General features: G+C 32.8%; 1 protein-coding gene across 1 annotated transcript; it reads left to right on the forward strand.

The window, feature by feature from the left end:
- Positions 1-1,016: 1,016 nt before the first annotated feature.
- Positions 1,017-11,865, forward strand: slbo (CCAAT enhancer binding protein alpha slow border cells). The gene is made up of 2 exons (XM_072535747.1): positions 1,017-2,304; positions 2,362-11,865. Exons 1-2 carry the CDS (start codon positions 1,325-1,327, stop codon positions 2,414-2,416), a joined length of 1,035 nt encoding a protein of 344 aa, XP_072391848.1. The 5' UTR covers positions 1,017-1,324; the 3' UTR covers positions 2,417-11,865.
- The last annotated feature ends 11,559 nt before the right edge of the window (positions 11,866-23,424 follow it).

Genomic DNA, 23,424 nt, shown 5'->3' on the forward strand with positions numbered 1-23,424 from the left:
CGAAGATACAGCGCTCATATACAACATGGAGATCTCAACAGAGAAAACTAAAACGATAGGGATACCAGCGGAACCGAGACGATGTAAACTAGTCGTAAATAGCAAAACAATAGAACAAGTGATGGAAACTGAATACTTGGGAATAAAACTGTCAAGCTACGGAAAAGTGGAAGAAGAAGTACAAAAACAGTGAACATGGCAAACAGAGCAGCAGGATGTCACAACAACACAATCTGGGGAAACAAATACCTCACAACGGAAACGAAAACCAGGATATATAAATCAACAATAAGACCGATAATGATGTACACAAACCAAACTCTAAGAGACAGAGTAAGAAGTGAGGAAATACGAGCGAGATGTGGTATAGAGGAAATAAACGGGTGCACCAAAAGAAGAAAAGTGTAATGGAATCAACACATGAAAAGAATGACAGAAAATAGAATAGTACAAATAGCAAGAGACAAATCGCCAAATAGAAGAAGATCATTGGGACGACCGAGGAAAAAAAGGTCAGAAAACGTCAATTGAAGCTAAAAACCGAAGTAAAACAGGCATTAAGCCTATTTATAAAGTAGGAAGAAGAAGAATATTTTCAATCTGGTTTTTTTAATATATACATACACATATATTAAATGTAATGATTTAATTCTTATTATTTTACTGTACCATTCCTGAATAGCATAATTTAGTATAAAATCAATTTTTTTAGTGAATTACTCTGTATTATTCTGTGGAAGGAGGACTTTATATACAAACAGTTATTTATATTTTTTTAAGCGCCTTGTATTATAGGTATTTGGAACAGAATAAAATATGCACCTTGTTTCGCCCTTAGTACCCCGCCATTGAACCCTAACATGAAGAGAAACGAGTGCGATCCATACACATAATACCCTAAAAATATTACGTCAAATAAGTTTGTTATACCACGAAATCAAATCGGCGCATTTCACTTTCAAAAATACGTCAGCAACCGCATCGCAGTAGGCGCATGAGCTCCCAAACCATCTACAAACTTTATTATACGATCACCAACGACGGTGTCTCTCAGTTACTCAGTATACTAGTTAACTTGGGCAAGCGCACGACAGTGTGGTACCCAAGTGAGCTGCGACACAGTGACAGTTCTTCCCGGGCAATTGTTTTTAGCGGTCGCACGGCCTTCGTGATAAATAAATAGTAAAAGTCAAAAAGTGTCTGACCTCTTTCTCTTAAGATTATGTTGAAAAATTTAAAAGTGAAAAGTGCGGGCGACACGATTTAAAATTTAAACAAGAGTTTCGGTGAAAGTGGACCCGAGTGAAAGTTAAAATTTCGGACGATGGATTCACCTCAAATGTACGACAATCAGCAGCATCAACAAAATAACGCTGTGGTTAATCAAGATGCTAAAAAGACTGTTATAATGAACAATAATAACAACAATCTTACCACCCTTAATAATAACAACGGTAGCTCTAAACAGACGCAAGCTCTGTTAAAGCAGCATCAGTTGCAGCAATACCAACAACATGGTGAACTTAGTGACTTAAATACCCCTGAAATATCTTTAGACTTACAAAATTTAATAGACGATTCTCAATTTAGTGATGGTTTGTTTACGGAAATTCTTTCTAATCAGGGTAAACACATACAAAACTTACAGAACAGACAAGTGATGGGTGTACACAATACAAATTATCCAAGAACTACTTTAGCGTATATGCCCCAACCCGTTCACAGTGGAGCTACTTACTCTACCAATCAAAACTCAAATAGTGACTCTAATAGTTCGGTCGGTAGTGACGTACCTAGTATAAAAGAAGAACCGATGGATCCCCAGGAATACAGGAGGCAGCCTTGCAATATTCTTCCGAACAGCTACATCCCCGGATCGTATCCCCAAAATCCAGGCGCAACCTTCACAACTCTAACCCCTAGCCCAGTAATACATCACCAGCTTAATATGAACGCTATGAAAAATAAAGCAACTCTATTAAATCAACACAATATAGCTAGAAAAAATATGAAACCCTGTGATAAAAACAGCGACGAATACAGAAGGCGAAGAGAAAGGAACAACATCGCTGTGAGGAAGAGTCGAGAGAAAGCCAAAGTCAGAACCAGGGAAACCGAAGAAAAAGTCAAAATCCTCATCAAAGAGAACGAAAGGCTACAAAAAAGGATAGAGTTGCTTACGGAGGAGTTGAACGTCCTACGCAGCCTCTTCTCCAGCGTGGGGGTTCTCCCAGAGCACGTCCACAGGGAGATCAACAAACACCTAGACTCGTTCCAGCTGCAGCACCAACAACAACAACATATGTAAGGACTTTTTATTTGAATGTCACAGACTGTTTTCTAATTGATTCCTCTATTCAGGTCTGAAGACAACAGGCAGAGGATGATGGAAATCGTCCACGATTATGGACCATAGCCTCCAATAAATTAATAGGTATAAGGTCGTATTTCACATAAAACTATTTTTTTATTGCGATATATATTTAAAAATCAAACAAATTTTTCACAAAGCACAAGTTAAAATACATGAATTACATATTTATGTTAAAGAAATCCTAATTTTTTAAAATGACTAATGTTTCCACTATATTTTCATACAAATACAACAAAGATAAGCATAAAAATATATAAACTTTGTTGGTATTATGCCTTGTTTAATATTTTTTCAACAAAAGATTTGTAGTATTTAATATAATTTTAATATTATGGAAAAGTTCTATCAACCAAGTGATTTTAGAAACATTTTTAAATATTTATCAACCCATAATAAGTGAAAATCCAGTGTTTTCTTATTTTTATAATATTTATTAACCTATTTATTTAACTTTTTAAATAATTACAAAAAATACAGTCAAAATGTAACAAAAGTTTTGTAAATTTTAAATCGTTATTCATCCCTTGTTACAATGTTATTTATCGACTAAAAAATAGTTTTATTGGAAACGACTTTTAGGTAGGTAAAACGATTTTTCGAAAGCTTTAATTTATTTTTTATTATTATTTTTTGAACAAAAAATGAGAAGCATGAGGGCCATTTTGTTGAACACGAAAATTTATTTCTAAAAGATTTTAAAATCCTTTATTTTTTAATGTTTAATTCAAATTGTTTATTAATATATATTTATAACCAATAGTTCTGAAAAAATACAGAGATTTTTTAAGAAATTTTTGATTAAAACGAATTATTTTGATTTAAAAAATATTATTTTTATTTTAAAACAGTCATATATTTTTATATGATTTGCTTATAGTATTTATAATATATGTCAGTTGTATTTAATAACAAAAATATTGATTGTGATTACTATGAAATAATTGACGAAATTTTTGTGCCTAATCTCATCCAAAAAATTATATATTTTAGATATTTCAATTTCTTTTAAACAAATAATATTACAAAGTGATTATTTTATTTGTACATGTGTATTTTTTTGTTAAATATACCCTCTTCAAAATTTAGAATTTATCAAACCTTCCTTCAAAAGTTTAGAAACAAAATTATTGATTGGTTTTTTTTCATTAATAATAGTTTTTTTTTATTCACAATTCCCACTAATTGTTGACCTTTAATAAAAAGGGCATTATAAAAAATGAGAGCATTTTCTAGTCTTCCATTCTCTTTCCAGTCTTCTATTCTTTAATACAAATAATTCAGACAACAAATTCCTCTATAGATACTTGTCATATTTGTCCATTAAAATCATCTTTATTCCAGTGGGCCCTTTTCACGTTACAAAAAATTATTTCACTTCAATTTATTTGTTTTTTAAATGAATATGTGATACGGTTTATCACAAATTTGAAATTATAGAAATTTATATTTAAAATTCTCCACTTTTGTTATTTTCGGAATGTTTTTATTTACTTTTTGTAGAAGAGATAACAGAAAATTCCCATTATTTCATCTATTCAGCTTTATACTTAAATGTATGTAATTATTTTTATAGTAAACGTCTCTATATCCATATTAATCAGTAATATAACTCCAGTTGGTTGGACATCCCCCTAAAAGTATTTTCTTTTGGTATTGATTCCTTGCTATCTATTTGAAATTAATTTAGTCATATTTTATATATAAGAGTTAGCTTTTACACTGTGAAAAAATGTCTTATCAATAGCCATATTTACTACTGCTTCATATTACTTCAAGCAGATCACCTCTAGCATCCTTTTTACTTTATTTCATTCCTTAACAAATTTGGAAGTGTGGCTTGTGGCAGTGAGAAATAGTTGTTCAATATAACAATTTTATTAATTTTATTAACTCATCAACTTAAACAACATATCTATTCATTATCATCACCCAGCCCTTTGCGTTCACTGCTGGACATAGGCCTCCCTTATTTTTGTCATTTGTGCTCTATCTTGAGCACTTTTCATCCAATTTCTTGACATTTTCTTGACATCGTCAGTCCAACGAGTACTCTACTTCTTTTGTCTAGCCTCCACCTTCACTCAAGCAATATCTTCGTCCACCTTTCATCACTGATTCGGCCGACGTTTCAGGCCCAGTTCCATTTCAGTGTGGCAATTCGGGAAATTACATCGGTAACTCCTGTTCTTCGTCTTAAGTCTTCATTTCTAACTCGGTCACGAAGCGATATACCATTCCATTTTGGTCTGAGCTATTTGCAGCGTTTTAGAAGTTGTAGCTCTCAATGTCAAAGTCTCATGTTTCAGCACCATGGGTCATCACAGGCAACATACATCGGTCAAATATTTTACGTTTTAAAGAAATTTATATATCGCTTTTAAAGATGTCTTTAAATTTTCTTTTGGAGATGTTTATTTTAAGACCTACACTGGTACACACCTTGATGTTGTCCGAGAACAAAACTATGTCGTCTAAGAATTTCAAATACAAGCATATTCTAGTACTGCGGTAAAGAGTTTAGGCGATAAGGTATCACCCTGTCAGACTCCTCTGCTGATTGGGATATGATCCGTGTTTTTATGTATTTTCACTATGCTTGTAGTGCTTCCAGGATTTTGTCAAATTCTACCGTGTCAAAGGCTTTATGGAAATCTACAAAAGCCAGAACGAATCGAGTGGTCGATTGTATTCGATATTCTTTTCTATTACCGTTTTAATGCTCTGTATGTGATCATAGGCGAGACGATTCGTTACTATTCTTGTAAGGAGTTTGTATAGGTGACTAAGAAGACTTAGAGGTCTGTAGTTTTCTAATTCATCGGGATCTCTTTTTTTTGAACAATAGACTTACCTCAGCATTGTGTCATTTGTCGGATATATTACTGTCCAAAAGCCACATAATATTAATAGAATTCTTAAAACCTACCTTCAATATCAAACGTATTTAAATCAACTTTAAATATCAAAATTTTATAAATTTACAAAGTCAAAAACTGGCAAAACACTATCATAGTCGTTCAATTTTATTACCGTTTCCCAAATTAATTTAATCTCCACTTTGTTGGTACGTTTCCCTCTACGATACGCTGGTATAGCCGCCCATGCATGGTTTCAAACGATATACAACAATAAGTTGTAAAATTATAGTTTCTATTTTCGTCTTAAATCAGGCACATAAAATTCATTCAGTAAATGTATGAATTGAAATTTACAGATATGAACAGTTTTAACATACTTGACATTGAAATTGGAACAATATCGACTGGTTTATATTTGTATTTTTAATAACAAAATTTGGATTTCTTGTTGAATACTCTTGAAATGATCAATAAACAGTTTAAGAAAATATTCTTTACTCTTGGTGTCTGCTTAAACATCTACTTTTTCATTTTTTAGGAATTTAATTCAAAGTTTCTAGCACATTTCGGTCACTGAATCAATAAATTCAGAATTACAGTTTATCAGCTTTTATATTTTTAAATAATTACAAAAATTATTTCACCTTTGTATCAGATAAAAAATCTGGTTAAAAAACATTTTATATCTAGTAATTTACATAATTTTGTCAAAATTTCAGTCTTTTATTAAAGATCCTACTGATTCTTAATTCTGGAACCGAAGTCCAGGTATATCCAGGACTCTTCTATCAAAGCTTCAGCAAAGTTCTATTTTAGCTGTTACTGTGCTGAATGATTCTGATTGGAGTCATTGTGGCTTACTTCAGTCAGCGACCGGATCGCCTTTCTGCTAGTTCCCCTTATTATATTTTTATTTGTAGATTCAGAAGAAACACTCATTTGTGAGTCCTCTTTTGGGTCATCTATTTTTGCCTGCTTGTTCATACTATTCCCGCTAGTTCAAAATATATGCTGCCCCCTATAGCAGTGCCATCATATTGTGCCAAAGTTATAGTCCTAAAGTATTCCCTAGTTCTCTGGAATGTGGCCTAGAGAACACTTTTCCTTGTGTAGCATAGATCACCTGGATACAGTGGTGTTAAATCTTGGGATTGGTCTTAAACCAAGGAGTCAGTCAGTTGTGGTGTGTGATATCACTGCAGAGCATAGATATAGCTATGTTATGTTCCCAATTGACCGTCGGGTTTTCATTTAGTTATTTGCAGATGACCTGTGGTGATATATACCCATATTTCTATTGGGAGCATGAGAAACCCGATCAATCTGGTCTGCGCGGAGTATTGCAGAGCTCTCTGCTGAAGACTCTTGGTTTAAAAGGTTATTTGTTATTTTATTACAATCTTTTTAGAAGGTATACTATTCGCCCTTGCTTTACATATTAGGCTATATTGTTTTTTACCGGACCAATAAGTTATCCTTTTTTTCCTGATTGTGTATATCTGACAGTTTTTAGCCAAAATGTACTTTTATCCACTTTTCGAACGTGTTCATCATAATTATTTTTCTATAGGCTTCTGTCATTTGCAATTGGCTAAATTTTTTTCTACATTTCTCATTTCATCGCGATTGCTAAACCCTTTGGTTGGCATAATGATACTCATGTTTTTAATAATATAATCAGATTTTATTCTTTATTGTTAAAACTTACAACACTATATTCAAGTCAGAGTCGAATTTTATCGTCCACATCACAGTCTATCTCTCTCTTTATCCAAGATCCGCTGAAAGAAACAGATCCCTATATTTTTATCGCTATCATGACACCCATAGTAGCTTCTTTACCTTCCTCTCACCAATTTGGAAGCTTACTACATCTATAATCACTGGTTTGTTCCTCAGATTCTTAATTTTAAATTGATACTTTGTAATTGGTAATTTTCAAAACTCAGTGCTCTAAAATATTTGGGAGAGATGATATTGTCTTGTTAACACATCACTCTTCACGTTGAATAGTGTTCTATAAAATTCTGTTATCCCTTTTGATTTCTTTTGTTTTCCGTTTTATTTTGAATCACCCTATTGATTAAATATCATGACAATTTTATTATTTCTTTGTCGACTGTGAGCTTATCTTGAACGATTAATAATATGTTTTTTTAGAAGCTCCATTCACTTCTTTGTTTAATTGTTTCATATGTTGTAGATTTTTGTGATGTGTTGTTTATATTTTTTATGTTTTTACTCTAACTTTGAACTTTAAAGTCAACACACTTTAACTGTCCGTGTCCTCTTCAATTCTTGTCAAATTGCGAGCTCCTAGAGCTTTGCGACATCCAGGGCTGTTTCATTGGCTTGCTTGAGGTCTTTTTGGCTCTTGGACACAGGTTTGTTGTAGCTGTTTGCGTACCATTTCCACCATATTCAACGTATTCCCACTTTTTTACATTGTACTTTGCAGTCTGTTTACAGGTTTTCACATGGAGAAAGGTAAGTGTGATCCAGCAGGTTATGGTGGACTAGAGGGTGTGTATGGTAGGGACTTCAAAGTTCTCTCTTACCTTCGCTTTGTGTGGCCTCCAATTGTGTTGTGTGACGAAGCTGCGGTGTAACTTCAGCCGTGGGTTGTTCGGCGTGATAATGCAGGGGGTTACGGTGATCTTTGACTGGTTTGTCTTTCTCGACCTCTACGACTACAGCTCTTCTGATATTAGGTCGAGCTATTCATGCGATTAGTAGATTTTAGCGACTGGGGTAGGTCTAAGGAGTCTTCAGACTGGAGCCACGTACTCGGCTACTAAAAAACTTGGTGCAAGCGCTAATTTTGTTTAGAATATTATTTCTAGCGTATTATGTGACGTAAGATGTATTCTTACAATCGTGTTTATATGTGAGGAATCTGTCGAGAATAACGACTAGGAATTTTTAGGTTAAGTAGTGCTCTAATTCCTGATCTGATCTTTAAGCTTTTTATTAGCTTATTTGTTAAATGGAAAGCATATTACTTTGTTTTTGACGGATTTGGCTGAAGGTTGTTTGGTTCATAGTAAACCTTCTAGGGATCTTGAAAGTTTGCCCTCCACTTCCGCGAAAGATCTTCCTTGTGAAAATTGTTTTGTTTCATGATGTATTGGCTGCTCGCTTATGAGATGTTAGAGCAGTGGAGGCAACACACTACACTGGACCGATTCGTTCTTCTGGATTCTCCAGCGGCTGTTTTGAGTTTGAGATGTTACATAAAACTCGGTTTATAAGCTAAAATTATTATTATAGTGACATTACATCAAAAATATCAGCATAACCAGAGTAGGTTTGATAAAAAATTTAAAACAAAATTACAAAATTTCTACAGGTTGATTCAGAATTATTGTTATCTTTATAGGACTCATAAATATCAATTACAATAATAAGTTCTATATAGGCATATGAGTATTTTTATCGATAATTTTACTGCTCAGAAAAGTAATTATGTCAAACTGTTTAGATTCACCATTCAAATTATTTGAAACAAGTTTTGTGTTCAATAAAATGGCTCCAGATATATTTTGAGATGGTCCTATGAGGATTCGAATGTTTGCGATGACTTTTATGAATCTTAAAGATTTTATAATTTAGGTAATTTTATTAGATCTCTTTTCATACTGAGTGTTCTAAAATTGGCGTTCTTTTGCGCAAGAAACAATCCCAATTTGATTTCACCAGGACATGTACTTAAAACTGTAACTGAACTACAACGTGTAGTTTTTGAATTAAAGTATTTACAAGAGTTACAAATGAATAATACCGATATAATTGGCGAATTACTTAATAAAATAGTAGACCAACACATTACTGCGAAATTGATAGATACAAAATATAAGACTAAATATACTCTACTTATCTTTTTGACAATAATAGGGCTAAGTAAATGTCTTACTGTTTGTTTGTGTTATAACAGTACATACCTAATCTTTAAATAGTGCTCAAAAGCAAAAAATCTTATCTAACTTCCATGAATTCTGACTGTCTTATGTGTTTTTCAGTTCTAGATTATAGAAAATAAGATAAGTGAGAGCATCAAGGCCATTCCAGTTAAGTGCTGCGGTTTATATTGTCGGGGATATACACAAAATCTGGTTATTACGTTAAAAAATAATTATAACGTTCAAAGATGTTATACACACCAAAATCAAGACACAATTTTGGATTTTTCTGAAGAAAGCATACTAAATTCGTATAAGAAGAGAAATTAAAGGTCACATAAAACAAATAACCCATAATTTTATTGTCAATTGTATTACTTCTTACAGAAATAATTACGGAATCATCATAGCTGATGAAAGTGTAGAATTGCAAAAGTAGTGTGGAAAATCCTCTTATGCAATGGAGTTAAGAGTGCGACAGTTAAGTCAAGTTAAACCACATCTTAAAATGAATTTGATTCGATGTGAGATAAGACATGTGACTCGATAAACGAAAGACTTAAGATACGAGTAACGCACAAACCTAGAGACCTACTAAACCTTGATTAGTAGGGAGTTTCGTGTAGAGAAAAAAAGCAAATGTATAGGAAGTAACCTATCTGGAAGATCAATGAATACTGCTTTTTCAAGGTTATTTATTTAAGATACAAATGAGCGAGTGTACATTGTTGCACCAAGTGGTACAAGAAATTTTAACCGAATCTGAATTCAAGCCCCCTTGTGAATTAAATATAAACCATTTTTACGAAGAATGTTTTAATCGGGATGAAAAACATGTAAAAAATAATGAGAAAATCTGGATCAGTAATCGTAAAATACAAAATTTATGTAATTGAAATTACATCTCAGAACTATTAGAACGCACAAGTGTTATGCTGGAAATAAAAACCACAATTCGCAATAATTTAAGTGGTAATATAAGGTAGTACGGCTATGTAGCAGCATTTTTTTTACGCTACAGCAACTATTTTTACGCTACCATCTATCGAGATGATCTTGCTTTGTGAGCAATGGTTTTCTGTTTTGTGTAATTGTGTATTCACAAAATTCTGTTTAGTATGTGGAATGGGCTTCAATCTTTTATTGTATCCTAATGTCTGAAAAATTTTCGAAAACGAAAATTTATTTTAAAAAAATTAAATGCTCGATACTCAAAACTCAGTAGGTTACTGGTTTGTTTGTTATGCTCTCGAGACTTAAGAGATTTAAGAGTCACGTTATCTGAGATAAGTGAAAAAAAATCAAAAGGTGGAGCACTAGGAAAATTTTACCTACAGAAAACCTAATAGGAAGAGGGGAATCACCTATAAAATGATTCGATGAATATGTTTAAATAGATACAACAATCTATAGAGAAAAAAACGCCCATATGCAGAGGAAAATAGAAAATGAACAAATATATAGTAAAGACATGCCTTAGAGAAAAAAATACTTGTTATATTTTGTATCTATTACATTACTTACGGTATTCATTAAAACTTTTCATATAAACGGATCATTCGATGCAAATTTGTTCAAGAAGAATATTTAATCAACTGTTCTTTTTAAACATACGACAATTTCACACCATTTTCTTAGTTACTCACCACCGATCAAGGGATTCGTTTCTGCGCATATAGAACAAATATATTTATCATGCAAATATTTTGCAAAACTTTATCTTTCAGTTAAGTTTAAGTGATCCGACAACGAATTTGAGAAGCGTAGCTTTTTGCAAAATATTTGTATCGTGTTTGTAACGGGTATTACAATAAATTAGGATTACTGATGAATGTATTCAAAATGTCTGTTTATTGCAAGTTTTTCGTGAAAATCATCTAGAAGAAGCTCATATATCATATCTAGCAAAGTTAAAAAATACAGTTTGCATGATTAAACAGTGTTTTCGGTAAATTCTTTGTTTGTTTCTTTCTAATAATTGTTAGCTGGATGGTACACGTCGATTCGATTCAGTCTTCTCACAAAGTCTTCCCTGATGAAAGGTAAACCTTGAAACATACGTAGGAGAATGGCGAGATAAATTACTTATTAAAAGACAAGTGATAAATTACTTAAAAGTGATCAAAAAGTCTGCTTTATCTCCATTATTAATTAATATATTTTTGAAAGTTTACGAAACAAATATATTACCTAAACAACATTTAAAACCCATCGTATGGTGGAGATAAAATATATAGATGATGTGTTCTCAAGAAACAATAATATTTACCATAGAAAAGGAATGTAATAACACACCACCTTTCCTCTACATTTTAATCTCAAAGAAGGATATTTGATATGTGACTCAGGTGTATAGAAAACCAACACACACCAACAAAAATCTAAATTACAGATCAAATCACAACATCAATATTAAAAAGGAATTATTAAATCCTTATACGATAGAGCCAAAATTACATGTTCTAGTTTTTAGAAGAAAAACATTTGTTAACATCTGTTTTTTTTAATGGTTGTCTTTTATTATTGGAATAGACCGAATGGAACAGAATAACTTAGAATGTGACCCTATAACATTAACAAGTAAGAATAAACGGAAAAGGAAGAATAAAAGGAAAAACTAAAAACGAGACGAAATAAATTCCACATTTCAACAACATTCAAAACAACAAACACACTGAGATTTAGTTTGTTCAGATCTGTCTAAAAATAAATCTAAAAATGAACAAAAAAAAAACAAAGAAATCTATTTATAAAATACCTTGTGAATGTGAACATTTTTATTTAGGTGAAACATCAAGGCCATTAAATGTTAGAATAAGTGAACATCAATCTTATATCAAAAATAGAGAATTGGATAGATCTCAAATTTTTAAACACGCATGGGAAAATGAACATAGTTTAATGGAAAGATTCAAGTATAATCCTGAAATAAACAGATAAAAGTAGAAGAAAATCAGAAAACATTGCAAGAACCAGAAAAATATAAACTAATCTGGAGAAGAAATAAGAAATATCGGGGGCAATCACAACTACAGAAAGTATGTAGAAAAGAAAATAGATTAATTGACGGAAGAAAAAATAGAATCGACAAAACTTTTAAAGTTCGTCTTTTTTACTATAAAGTGAAGCTACTATTTTTAATTTCAGTTAACAATATGTTTATTTTGATGAATTTCAACTTCGAAAATCGTTCTCAAAATACAAATTAAGTTTATAAAGTGGAAATCGAATTTATGTTATAAAAAAATAGTTTCAGAATCACATATGAAGATAGAAGAAAACTTTTTACCAAATTTTCAAGCAAATTAAATAAAATAGAAATTTTAATAAGAAGATTAAATCTTAAATACAAAGTGAAGCTGGAAAGTCTTACATGATGTCGATGTAAGGAGTCGTAATTGCCACAAATACAGAAAAACTGATCACCGACTCGGTTCTAGCATAAATTAAGTTTATATTACTTTACATAGATTATCCAAAAGTGTTCGTAAAATATACTGTTGCGATTGTCTGTGGATTCAGCGATTAAGTGAGCTAAACGTGATTTAACTAAGGTTATTAAACTCACTCAGCTACAAAAAAATTCACTAAATAACAATAACAATATCCTATTAATAATTATAGTATATCGCTTTATAAAATAAACACTTTGCTTGTCGCAGGAAAACTGTTTCTTCAAAGGATGCCGCAGCGGTTTATATAACAGGAACATCTGTTCTAGAAATAGCCAGCGAAGGTACGGATGCTAAATCAGCGCTATAACACCAGATTTCAGAAAATTACCGATAAAGAGTTTCTCGAACTACGCTGTGTCGCAATCGTAATTAGGCATCACATAACACTACTATTGTCTCTCCTTTCCTTTTCTTTTTTGGTCTTACTAAATTGTTCTTCACGCGTCTGCCTCCGCTCTCTTCTAGTAAAATTTATATTTACAATAATCGTTAATGATGTACTGTCCATACTTGCTCTAGTATTAAACCTTTTTAACCTCATTTTTTAATATACACATTATAAACAATATTTACATTGACACTTGTAATAAACAGACATTTTAATGCAAATCTAATTCCGTTCTTTTTGTGATCAATAAAAATTGTATTTAAAATACAAATATATATATATTTTTAAACCGATATGCAATGTTTGTACCTTTTTTGAATAGTTGTAATATTTAAGGGATATATTTTTTATAAAAAATATGTCGTTGTTGTAATTTTTAATTATTCTATTTGTAATATATATTTTCTAAGTTAAAATTTGTAAATGTATGTATAGCGTATTTTAAATTTTAATATATTTCCAAAGAAGATTTTGTATAGATGTTCTATAGAATGATGTAAATTTTATACTACTTAAAAACGGTCTTGTTATGTATTTAATAAATGAAAATTTAAAATAATTTTATACTGTCTTATTTGCAACATAAAAAATTAATTTTCTTGTTTATCCCTTTCCATTTCATCCTTTAATTTATCTTATTTAGAACAAAGAGTACAGATAGAAAGCAAAATGCAATAATTAGTTGTATGTACTCGAAAAAAGTGGACTGTAAATACTGTAGCTGTTTTACTTCTAAAAGATAACACTTGTTGGTCTTGAAATCTTTATTTTTAAGTATTTACTGACAAATTGGAAGTACGAATCTGACCTGTTGAGTACCTTCCGACATTTTTTCTTGTACTTCTCGATTATGCGCGATGGGCCAGGCTCCTACAATCTGCGTTCTAACGTACCATAGGCGTACAAATAAAAATAGAGTGTAATAATAAAAAATATGAACTAACTACGTTAAAAGAGGCTTAACAATAATCAAAGTAAAAGTCACGCATTCCTTCAAATAACTCAGGCTGCACGTGTATTTTTATGAATCAACAGGTAGTAAGGCCCAGGCTCATTAAGGTATATAAGTTAGCTTAAAATAGCAATAAATAGGCACCTCCGAATATAAATTGAAAATGATCCTACAACTTTCCCAAAATATTGTAAATGTCTTATAAAGTATTCACTTTTTTGCATCAACCTCAAAGGGTCATTGACGTAGTACAATTTAAAGTTTTACAATGTATTTAGTACATTTATACAAATTTTTCAGTTCCGTTACTTAATATTGCTTGTAAGGTATCTTGTTATTTATATTGAACTCTCTCCATGCAATATAAAGGACACTCCGGTAAAATATCCCGAACACTGAGCACAATATTATATAAGTAGCACTGTCATTTTAATTCTGTCTCCAGCAGATGTTTAGGTGATAGCGGTGTGTCCTATTCTCAAACGAGATAGTATGGTTTGATGTAAACGCTTATTTGGAGTTGATTTCCAAAGTAATATCGAATGTTTTTACTTCTCGTAATTTGGATGTTGATTAATTCCACTTGGCCTGCCAAGCATTCATTGCTAAGATTTTAATTATAGGTTTTACGACTGCTTCTGATTTCTACAGATTCCTGACTCGAGGATGCTAGTTTTGTCAAGGAATCTACTACTTCATTACTAGCCAATTCCGATATGTGAAGGAATCCATACAAAGTTGACTTTATGTTAATAGTTTGCAGTTGGTCTACAGAACTTAGGGAATCCGTAATAATGACAGGGTTGTTGATACTATTTTCTACCACAAATTTATTGCATTGAAGATAGCGGTTAACTCGGCTGTGTAAATGGATGTTAATTTAGAGAGTTTCATTAATATTTTTGTTTTATTAGACATAAATACCGCTCCCACTCACTCTATAGTTTTAGAAGCATCGTTTCATATAAGATTATGGTTAGTGGTGGAAAGGGTAAACTTTGTTGCCAAACTATCCACATTTAAGAGAGGCGTATTTGAACACCTAATTGCTTCAAAATATTTATTAAGGATCACTGAAGCAATAAAACAATTAAGAGGTATTTTCCTTCGATTTATTTACACAATAGACTTAAGGGCTGGTTCAAACATTGACAATTATCGCAATTCTGATAGTTACATAAAGAGTTATACAAATATTAGCTTTACAGTGAGTGCGGGGAGGCAGTAACAGATATACATGAAATGATAAAATTGAGAGAGACCAACTATATACGTTTAACACAAAACACCGGGTTTACAAGAGCATTTATCACTTACGCACCACGCACTTTTCGGGATCACACACACCCGGCCTTTACTTGCCGAGAGGCAGATTGGCACTGTCTGTCTTAAGTTATATAACGAGGGGAGGACGGGTCCCTGATATAGGAAATCAGTCGCACACACGTTAACACGATAGCTGACGACCTGAGAGCACAATTTGAGAAAATAACTATACGATTACAATATTATACAGGTTGTTTTTACAACAGTTAGTGTATGTCTTGAGTTCTTGAAGGATATAATGCTTTGGGATGGGTATCTGCTTTTTATGTATGGAAAGTTTGGTATTAATAGTAGGGAACGAAAAAGTCCAAGAACGAACAGTGTTGACATTTGGTAAACAATAGGCATGTGGAAATTTGAATTCAAGCTCATTGATGTATCTATTTAGTTTGTTGTTGTGGTTGAAAGTTGTTTTCTTCGGAATTTTCTTCAGCTTCACAGTGTAAACTTTTAGTAGTGCTAGTATAAAAGGCACCTAGTATGATTTGCAGAGCACTATTTTGTACTTGATCGAAATATGGTTTTACTGAACCGCAAATAATACCAGCGTAATTGAGTTTGGACCTGATCAATGACTTGTACATACGAGTAAGAGTTTTACTATCTGCTCTCCGCGTGTTGTGTGCAACAGTTTTTATAATGCTAAGTGCAGATTGACTTTTAGAAGATGAAAAGAAGTACTTTTAGATCATGAATGTGGTGATTCCAGGATAATCTGTTGTCAAATGTCAAGCTTAAAAATATAATTTTCTTAACATATTTTATTTTTTGACGTGACAACGTCTTAAATTAGGTTGTGGCTCGGAGTCATTCATGAAAAAGTGTAACGCCCGCTCACGTCTGTTACAGTGAGTCACCGAACGAGAGAGAGAGGCCCGCCAGACCGGCGAATGCCTTGCGTCTCTCTCCCACTCAAACATGACCGGTCCGCTGCGCGCGCAGCACTAAAGAATTAGGCGCGTTGAATCGGTGCGTGCTTCCGTGCTTGTGTCTCTGTCTTTCTCGAGCGTTCTTGGCGTTCAAGACACATTACAGCAGAAACACATTTCTCCTATCATCGTCCTATCCTCAACAAAATCACTCAAATAGAAATTAGTTAAGTTTAAGTTTACATGTACAATGTTTTAGTAAACAAAATATATTTCTATAGTTAAAATTTGTGCAATTCTTATTTTCATTCAATTCCTTGTTCCTATTGTGCAATTTAATAATATTCATATCAATAAATATTCTACCGAGAAAAAGACGTTGTCACGTAAAATCTTCGCCCGTAAAACCGACGTTACAGGGAACCGATTTTTATTAAATAGTTTTAATTCTGGAATGACAACTTCTTTTTTTGAAAATAACATGGCCTTTGATTTTGTCGTTGATAATTGAAGACCGGTAGAATTTGTTCATGATTTGAGATTCCATAGTATTTTCTGTAGATTTGTCTAGAGTCTGGAGATTTTTATCATTTATCCCCTTAAGAAATATGATTAAATTATCAGCAAAGAGTATAGCTTTTACAGGTAAGTCACAAGTGGAGATAATATTATTTATTGCAATGAGATTAAATTAGATCCTTGGGAAATTCCATCTTTTTGAATTTTTGTATTAGATAAAGAACCCTTAACTCGTACATTAAAAGTTTAATGAGATATAATTTTTTTATAAATTGTGCTATATTGCATTCTATTCCCTATCAACTAAGTTGTTGAATAATACCATGTCTCAGGCTCTAAACTAATAGGATTATCCAATGTTGAACGATTTTTCCGGAATCAGCTTTGTCCAGGAAAGTAACTTTTTTATTTTCTAAAAACCACAATAATATGCTGGATTAATTTGGTCGAACGAAGGCCGAGGAACGAGGACTTTACACATTACACAAGTTAGAGCAGTCAACAAACAAGCTAGAGGTCTATATGAATGTGACAGGTATTTTGGTTGATTTTGTTTATAAATCGGAATGACGATAGATGAACTTTAGATTTTTGGTAACTTGCCTTATCTCCATGTATTATTGTAGTGTAGATATCCAGAAAGTGTTTCTTTGCAGATTTTTGCAGAGAGAGGAGTTTTTCGTATTATTGAGTGAGTATTCTAATTCATCCATGGTTATGGAATAATTTTAAGCAGAAAAGTCATCAGGCGGTATATCAATACCTTTAGATTCAGCCTGCTCTTTTTTGGTCAAGACATCTGAAGGAAGAACATCATTACTTGAGAATATTTTAAAACTATTAGCTGGAATATTGGCTATGTCTAGAGGGGAAGTTAAAAAGTTCTTAAAAAGTTTCTTTGTTGTCGGGATATAAGGTTAGAACTACTCCTGAGAATGCTTCGATTTTACGTGTTCTCTACTCTTCTTTATGGCTTGGAAGCGTGGACACTCAAACAAGTCCATCTGAATAAGTTGGCCGCCTTTGTATTTTGGCGTTACAAAAGAATCCTACGAATATCATGGATTCAAAGAATGTCAAACGTGGAAGTAACTAGAAGGATAGGAAATGAGGAGGAAATAATATTAACTATCAAAAGACGAAAGCTTGAGTACTTAGGACATGTGATGAGAGGGCAAAAATACGCATTATTACAACTTATTATGCAAGGCAAAATCCGAGGAAAGCGAAATGTGGGAAGACGAAGAATATCCTGGCTTAAGAACTTAAGGGAATGGTTTGAATGCAGTAGTGCAGAACTTTTTAGAGCGGCAGTCAACAGAGTCCGCATAGCCATGATGATTTCCAACCTTCGACAGATGGAACTTAAAGAAGAAGAAGAGGGAAAGTGTATATTTTTGGTTTTTCTTCTAAGAAGTTTATGTGGTTTGGGGTATTTTTCCTGGATACCTTTCGTACCATTCTGAAATAAAGTTTTTCCATGATTCACGATTACTTCTTTTAATGAATCTAGCTCGAGCTTTTAGTGGTTTGAATTCTAAATTATTTTCAAGTGTATTATATTATCTGAACCAATTAAGGCTATTTTTGAATGTTTAATAGCTTCCTGAAAATCAGAATTCCACCATACGACTGGTGGAAGTTTTACACCATCAAAAAGAAGAGATTTCAACGAACAAAAAGCGCACCCATTTTTATAAAAAAGCAGATATTTTAAAATGAGAAATTTTGATTGTTTACTCAAATAATTTTAATCCTATATTAAATCAAAAAAATTACAGTGTGTTTGGAACATAAAAAAGAAAGATGTCACTCAAATGGAGAAAAATAAAAAACCAAAAACTCAGTTATTTAGAATTTTTCGCCCAAATTTTGAGGTTATGAAAAAAAATGTACATATAAAAGTTGTAGATCTTTTTATTACCTACAACTTTGCCATTTAACTTTTTTTCATAAGACTTGTTGTTTTGCAGGAAAACATGATAAACCGTTTCAACCCTTAAACACCCACCCCCTTTCACTTCCCGACCTCAGATCGCCACTAAATTATTTTTCCCCTTATTATTGTTATATTTTCTTCTTTTTCCAATTGGCACCATCCAGTTACTATGTTTTTGGTCTTAAAAATTTTCTACCCTGGCATATGAAATGAAAGAAGAAGAAGACCGATAAACCAAAAAAATTCAGAAGTGTCTCATGATAAAATAAAATTATTTTATATTTTAATAAAAATATTTTTAAAGCTTCTAAATAATCAAAATTAATCAGTAGCTGCTAATTCGTTCTGTTAATTATAAAACCATTTAGCAGTGAAAGGAATACTTCGATCTTTGAGGAAATTTTTCACCTGTAGGTATTATTCCTGATCTAGTATTTACTAAATCCAAAATATTATTATTTTTCCACATAAATTAACAGTCCTAAATTAACTGATATTATCAAACGCACTGTTGTTTATAATCTTCGAAATGTTCGTTTTAAAGAGAAACCAATGTCTTCAGGCTAGTGAGTTGTCATCGGATACTTACGAAATTGTTTTTTAAATACTTTCTTTTAAATATAGAAAAGAAAAATGCTACAGTCATCAAAAATCATTTATTGTGTTAGAAAAATCGTTGCTAGGTGTGAATTAAATTTGCAATATATTTACATGTGACCTATTATTTTACTTTTTATAAAGTTAATGTCTGTTTCTGTCGTGCTAATTCAGAAGGTCCTATATGCACTTTTTATATTTTTGCACAAATGCGATTTTCATGAAGATTTTTTTTTTTTTTTTGTAAAATTCCAGTAATAAGCGATGTATGATTATGAAGTGCAATAACTACTTGAGAATTACACATGTTTTTTTAATATCTGACAATATTCAAGATAGCGCAATCAGGAAAATGCCTATACGACTTTTCTCGTTTGTGGTGTTAATTATAATTACTAGGAGAGTTTATTAAACAAAGTAAAAACGGAAAATCCCTGTGTATACGAAAGCTTAATTACTACTTTCGTTGTGAATAAGCCACAATATAAGTTTGAAATATATTTATTTTTGACATTAATAAATTAAACAAATTTTGTTTTTTGTTATTTGGTGAAAAATCGTTTTATTCATTTAATTTTATCTGATTCATTCAAATTGACAACTCAGACATATATTATACATTATAAAGTAGACCACTTTAAAATGTTATTGCCAATATTGTTGAGTTGCGTTCCTGTTACGACTTTATTGTAAGATACATTCGATTACATGAAATCAACTTTAACTTGAAAATATCCGTCAGAAAAAATCATAGCATGTGATCCGTCTTTAACCCTTAATTGGAGACGTGCCGTCTGACAGACTACAGCATAAAGAATTTTTAACACCCTGTACAAATAACTCCGCCCATCGGCACATAACTTCATATATTCTTTATATTATTCGTTGACTATTAGTGATCCGACTTAGATAAAGAAATACGCATATTTGGAAAAGTTATAACCGAAAATCAGTTTTACTTAGTCTGTTAGACGGCACGTCTCGGTTCAGGTTACATTTTGTTTCATTGAAAACGTCGCGTATTTATTACAATCATGGCCGGTCCATAAAAAAAAATCCGTTTTACCGATACTGATTTTGAAGATACAGCTTTGAAGTTGTTTGACGAATTAGATAGTGACGCTAGTGATGTTGATCAAGTACAAGATGATGTTTATTTGGAATCTGATAGCATATAAATAGCATCTGATAGCGTAAATGCATACATACTGCATTCAAAGTTACAAAAACAATTAAAATACAAGAAAAATCTGCTTTTGCTAAAATATTATCAAAACAATTAGTAGAAGATCATATGAAGCGAATAATGGGTACTTTTCACGTACCGCGGCTAATTCGTGCTAGTATAGCAAGTATTCTTGGAATTCCTGAGAATAACCAAGTAGATGATAACGAGCCATTAGTACTAGAGAAGCGAAAAATATGTTATTTGTGCCCTCGCAAGAAGAACCGTATGACAAAATACCTTTGTGACCGATGTAGAAAACCAGTGTGTTTTCAGTGTACGAAACCAATTTGTACCGATTTGTAACTTTTACAGTTGCTGGACATTTTTTTCAACATCAAAATAATTTCGCGAGTTAATTTTTACGTAATCCAGTATGTGTTAGTGCCTTTCATATAAAAAAACTTACTTGATGTATATTTATTTTTTCACTGTAATGAAAAGTAAGAAATGTGAGTGTCACGAACTGTAAATGATTAGCTGTTAGAAAGTCGTAGTTATTTTTTTATACTCTGAGAATATTTTGAGTTTCTTTACTATGTTCAATTGTAAATACAAACAGCTTTTAGAGTACTATTAAATATATTAAAAAAGTTTGTAAGTTTAGTTCTTATCCCCTCTCCTACATTGTAGTCTGTCAGACAGCATTGTGTATTAAAATAGGGTCTCTCCAGTTAAGGGTTAAAAAGTCAACCACATGCAATGATGACAGTGAAATTATCCCGTTAATGATTCCGTAGTAATTTAAGAGGCAAAACCAGGACAAAACGCATATGATTATTGTTAAAAACATAAATGATGTATCCTCGAAATGTTATTGACTTACTTAGAGTGGTATTTTCTTTTTATTGATTTCCTCTTTTAATATAGGTAACCAGATCCTGCTGCACTCTGCCGATGAATTTGCGACGCAATTGGTTTTATTTGGCAACATAATTAAAGCCGCTTCTTTGAAGCCCGAGCCTAGTACCATTCTTTGTGTAACCTCTACTCTGTCATTAAAGAGAGAACAGTTTCTCATGACGTTATTCTTTGTTAATTCATTAGGCTGGCTTTGCGAGCTGTACAAGGTTTTGTAAAAGTCGTTTTTTATTCAAACTTACTTGCATCTTTCGGAATTCCTCCCCATTTGTTCATACTTCGAAAACATCTATCCGAGTTGTTTTTTTAAAGGTTCGCCTCTTTTTTCCCTTCTTTCATGATAATATTTATTTTCTTTCTAACTATACAATGGTCACTACCAGTTATTACATTGGTGCTCACGTGCCTTCTCATTGGATGAAATAAACGAAGCGCTTAACCAAACTAAAACAGGAAAAGCAGCAGGCTTCGATGGAATGTATCCTGAGTTTATAGTCCACACTGGTACAAAAACACGACAGTGGCTCAAAAAATTCTTTAGCGACATTGTGAATACATCTGTGCTACCCCCAGAATTCAAAAGAACAAAAATTATCGCAATCCAGAAGCCTGGCAAAGACAACAAGCTGCCTGAAAGTTACCGGCCTATTGCCTTACTCAGTTGCTGTTATAAATTACTAGAACGACTTTTATATAACCGAATATGTAACACCATTGAGGATGCTGTACCAATTGAACAAGCTGGATTTAGAAGAGGACGAAGTTGCTGTGACCAAGTGCTGTCCTTAACTACATTTATTGAAGCTGGCTTTGAAAGACGCGAAAAATCTGCCATAACATTTATAGATCTCACGGCTGCCTATGACACTGTGTGGAGAGAGGGCCTTATTTATAAGCTGATGAAAAGCATACCTTGCCTCAAAACTTGTCAGCTGATAAACAATCTACTGACTTACAGACTGTTTCAGGTATATATGAATGATGCACAGAGTAACGTTAGAAAACTTAACAACGGCTTACCTCAAGGCTCAGTGCTAGCTCCTTTATTATTTAACCTTTATACAGCAGATATACCTGAAGCAAAATCGAGAAAATTTGCTTATGCTGACGACCTGGCCATTGGCTTCCAAGATAATAGTAAAGAAGCAGGAGAACGAGCTCTAAACGAGGACTTAACTACACTAAGTAACTATTTTAAGAACTGGCGCTTACGTCCTAACACCTGTCGAATCAACTTGCGGGCGATACTCTCAATGTAACTCTATCTAGGCGTCACACTTGATAGAACACTCACCTCCAAAAGTCATCTTACAAACGCAGCCGGTAAACTAAGAACAAGAAATAACTTAATATCAAAACTTGCTGGAACAACTTGGGGTGCTTCTGCAGATACTCTTCGGACCTCTGCTCTAGCTTTGGGTTTTTCAGTGGCAGAATATTGTGCACCAGTATGGCTAAATAGTGCACATACAAGCAAAATCGATGTCCAACTTAACCAAACCATGAGAATAATCACTGGAACAATAAAACCAACGCCAGTGAGATGGCTGCCTACTCTGAGCAATATTGCTCCACCAGATCTACGCCGTACAGCAGCATTAGTGAGAGAGTACCAGAAAATTGTAGCCAACGTACAATTACCAATACATCAAGATATTCCAGACATATCAAAAGAGCACCAGCGACTGAGATCTAGAAATCCTCCAATACGATCTGCCCGAAAAATTGGTAATTCCTATGATATACATAGGCAATGGACAACAAGATGGATGCCAACAGTAGAATCGGACTATATTAAGATATCCACCCCAACTCAGGGTTTCATCGGATCAAATCTGCCCCGGTCCACTTGGGCAAGGCTTAATCGTATACGTACCGGATATGGTAAATGTGCTGATTCACTGTTCAGGTGGGGTCGTGCAGAAAGTCCACAGTGTGATTGCGGACAATCTAGACAGACCATAAGCCATTGTGTTTCAGACTGCTTGAATCGTGCTTACCGTGGAAACCTCCAGGACTTTGCGGAATGTTCCCCAGAAGCAATTGAATGGCTATGTAAATTGGACATTAATATTTAGTTTCATTCATTCTATCTTTAGTGTTTAAATAATATATTTAATATATATGTATATATTATTGTATTTGTATATTTATCGTACTGT

Source organism: Diabrotica undecimpunctata, chromosome 6, assembly GCF_040954645.1.
Source record: "Diabrotica undecimpunctata isolate CICGRU chromosome 6, icDiaUnde3, whole genome shotgun sequence".
Lineage (NCBI taxonomy): Eukaryota > Metazoa > Arthropoda > Insecta > Coleoptera > Chrysomelidae > Diabrotica > Diabrotica undecimpunctata.

What these genes read in the sequence shown, in the direction of transcription:
- slbo (XM_072535747.1), top strand. Translation starts at nt 1,325, where the DNA reads ATGGATTCACCTCAAATGTACGACAATCAGCAGCATCAACAAAATAAC. An exon ending in CACCAACAACAACAACATAT is followed by an intron (nt 2,305 to 2,361) that starts GTAAGGACTTTT and finishes TCCTCTATTCAG; the next exon opens with GTCTGAAGACAACAGGCAGA.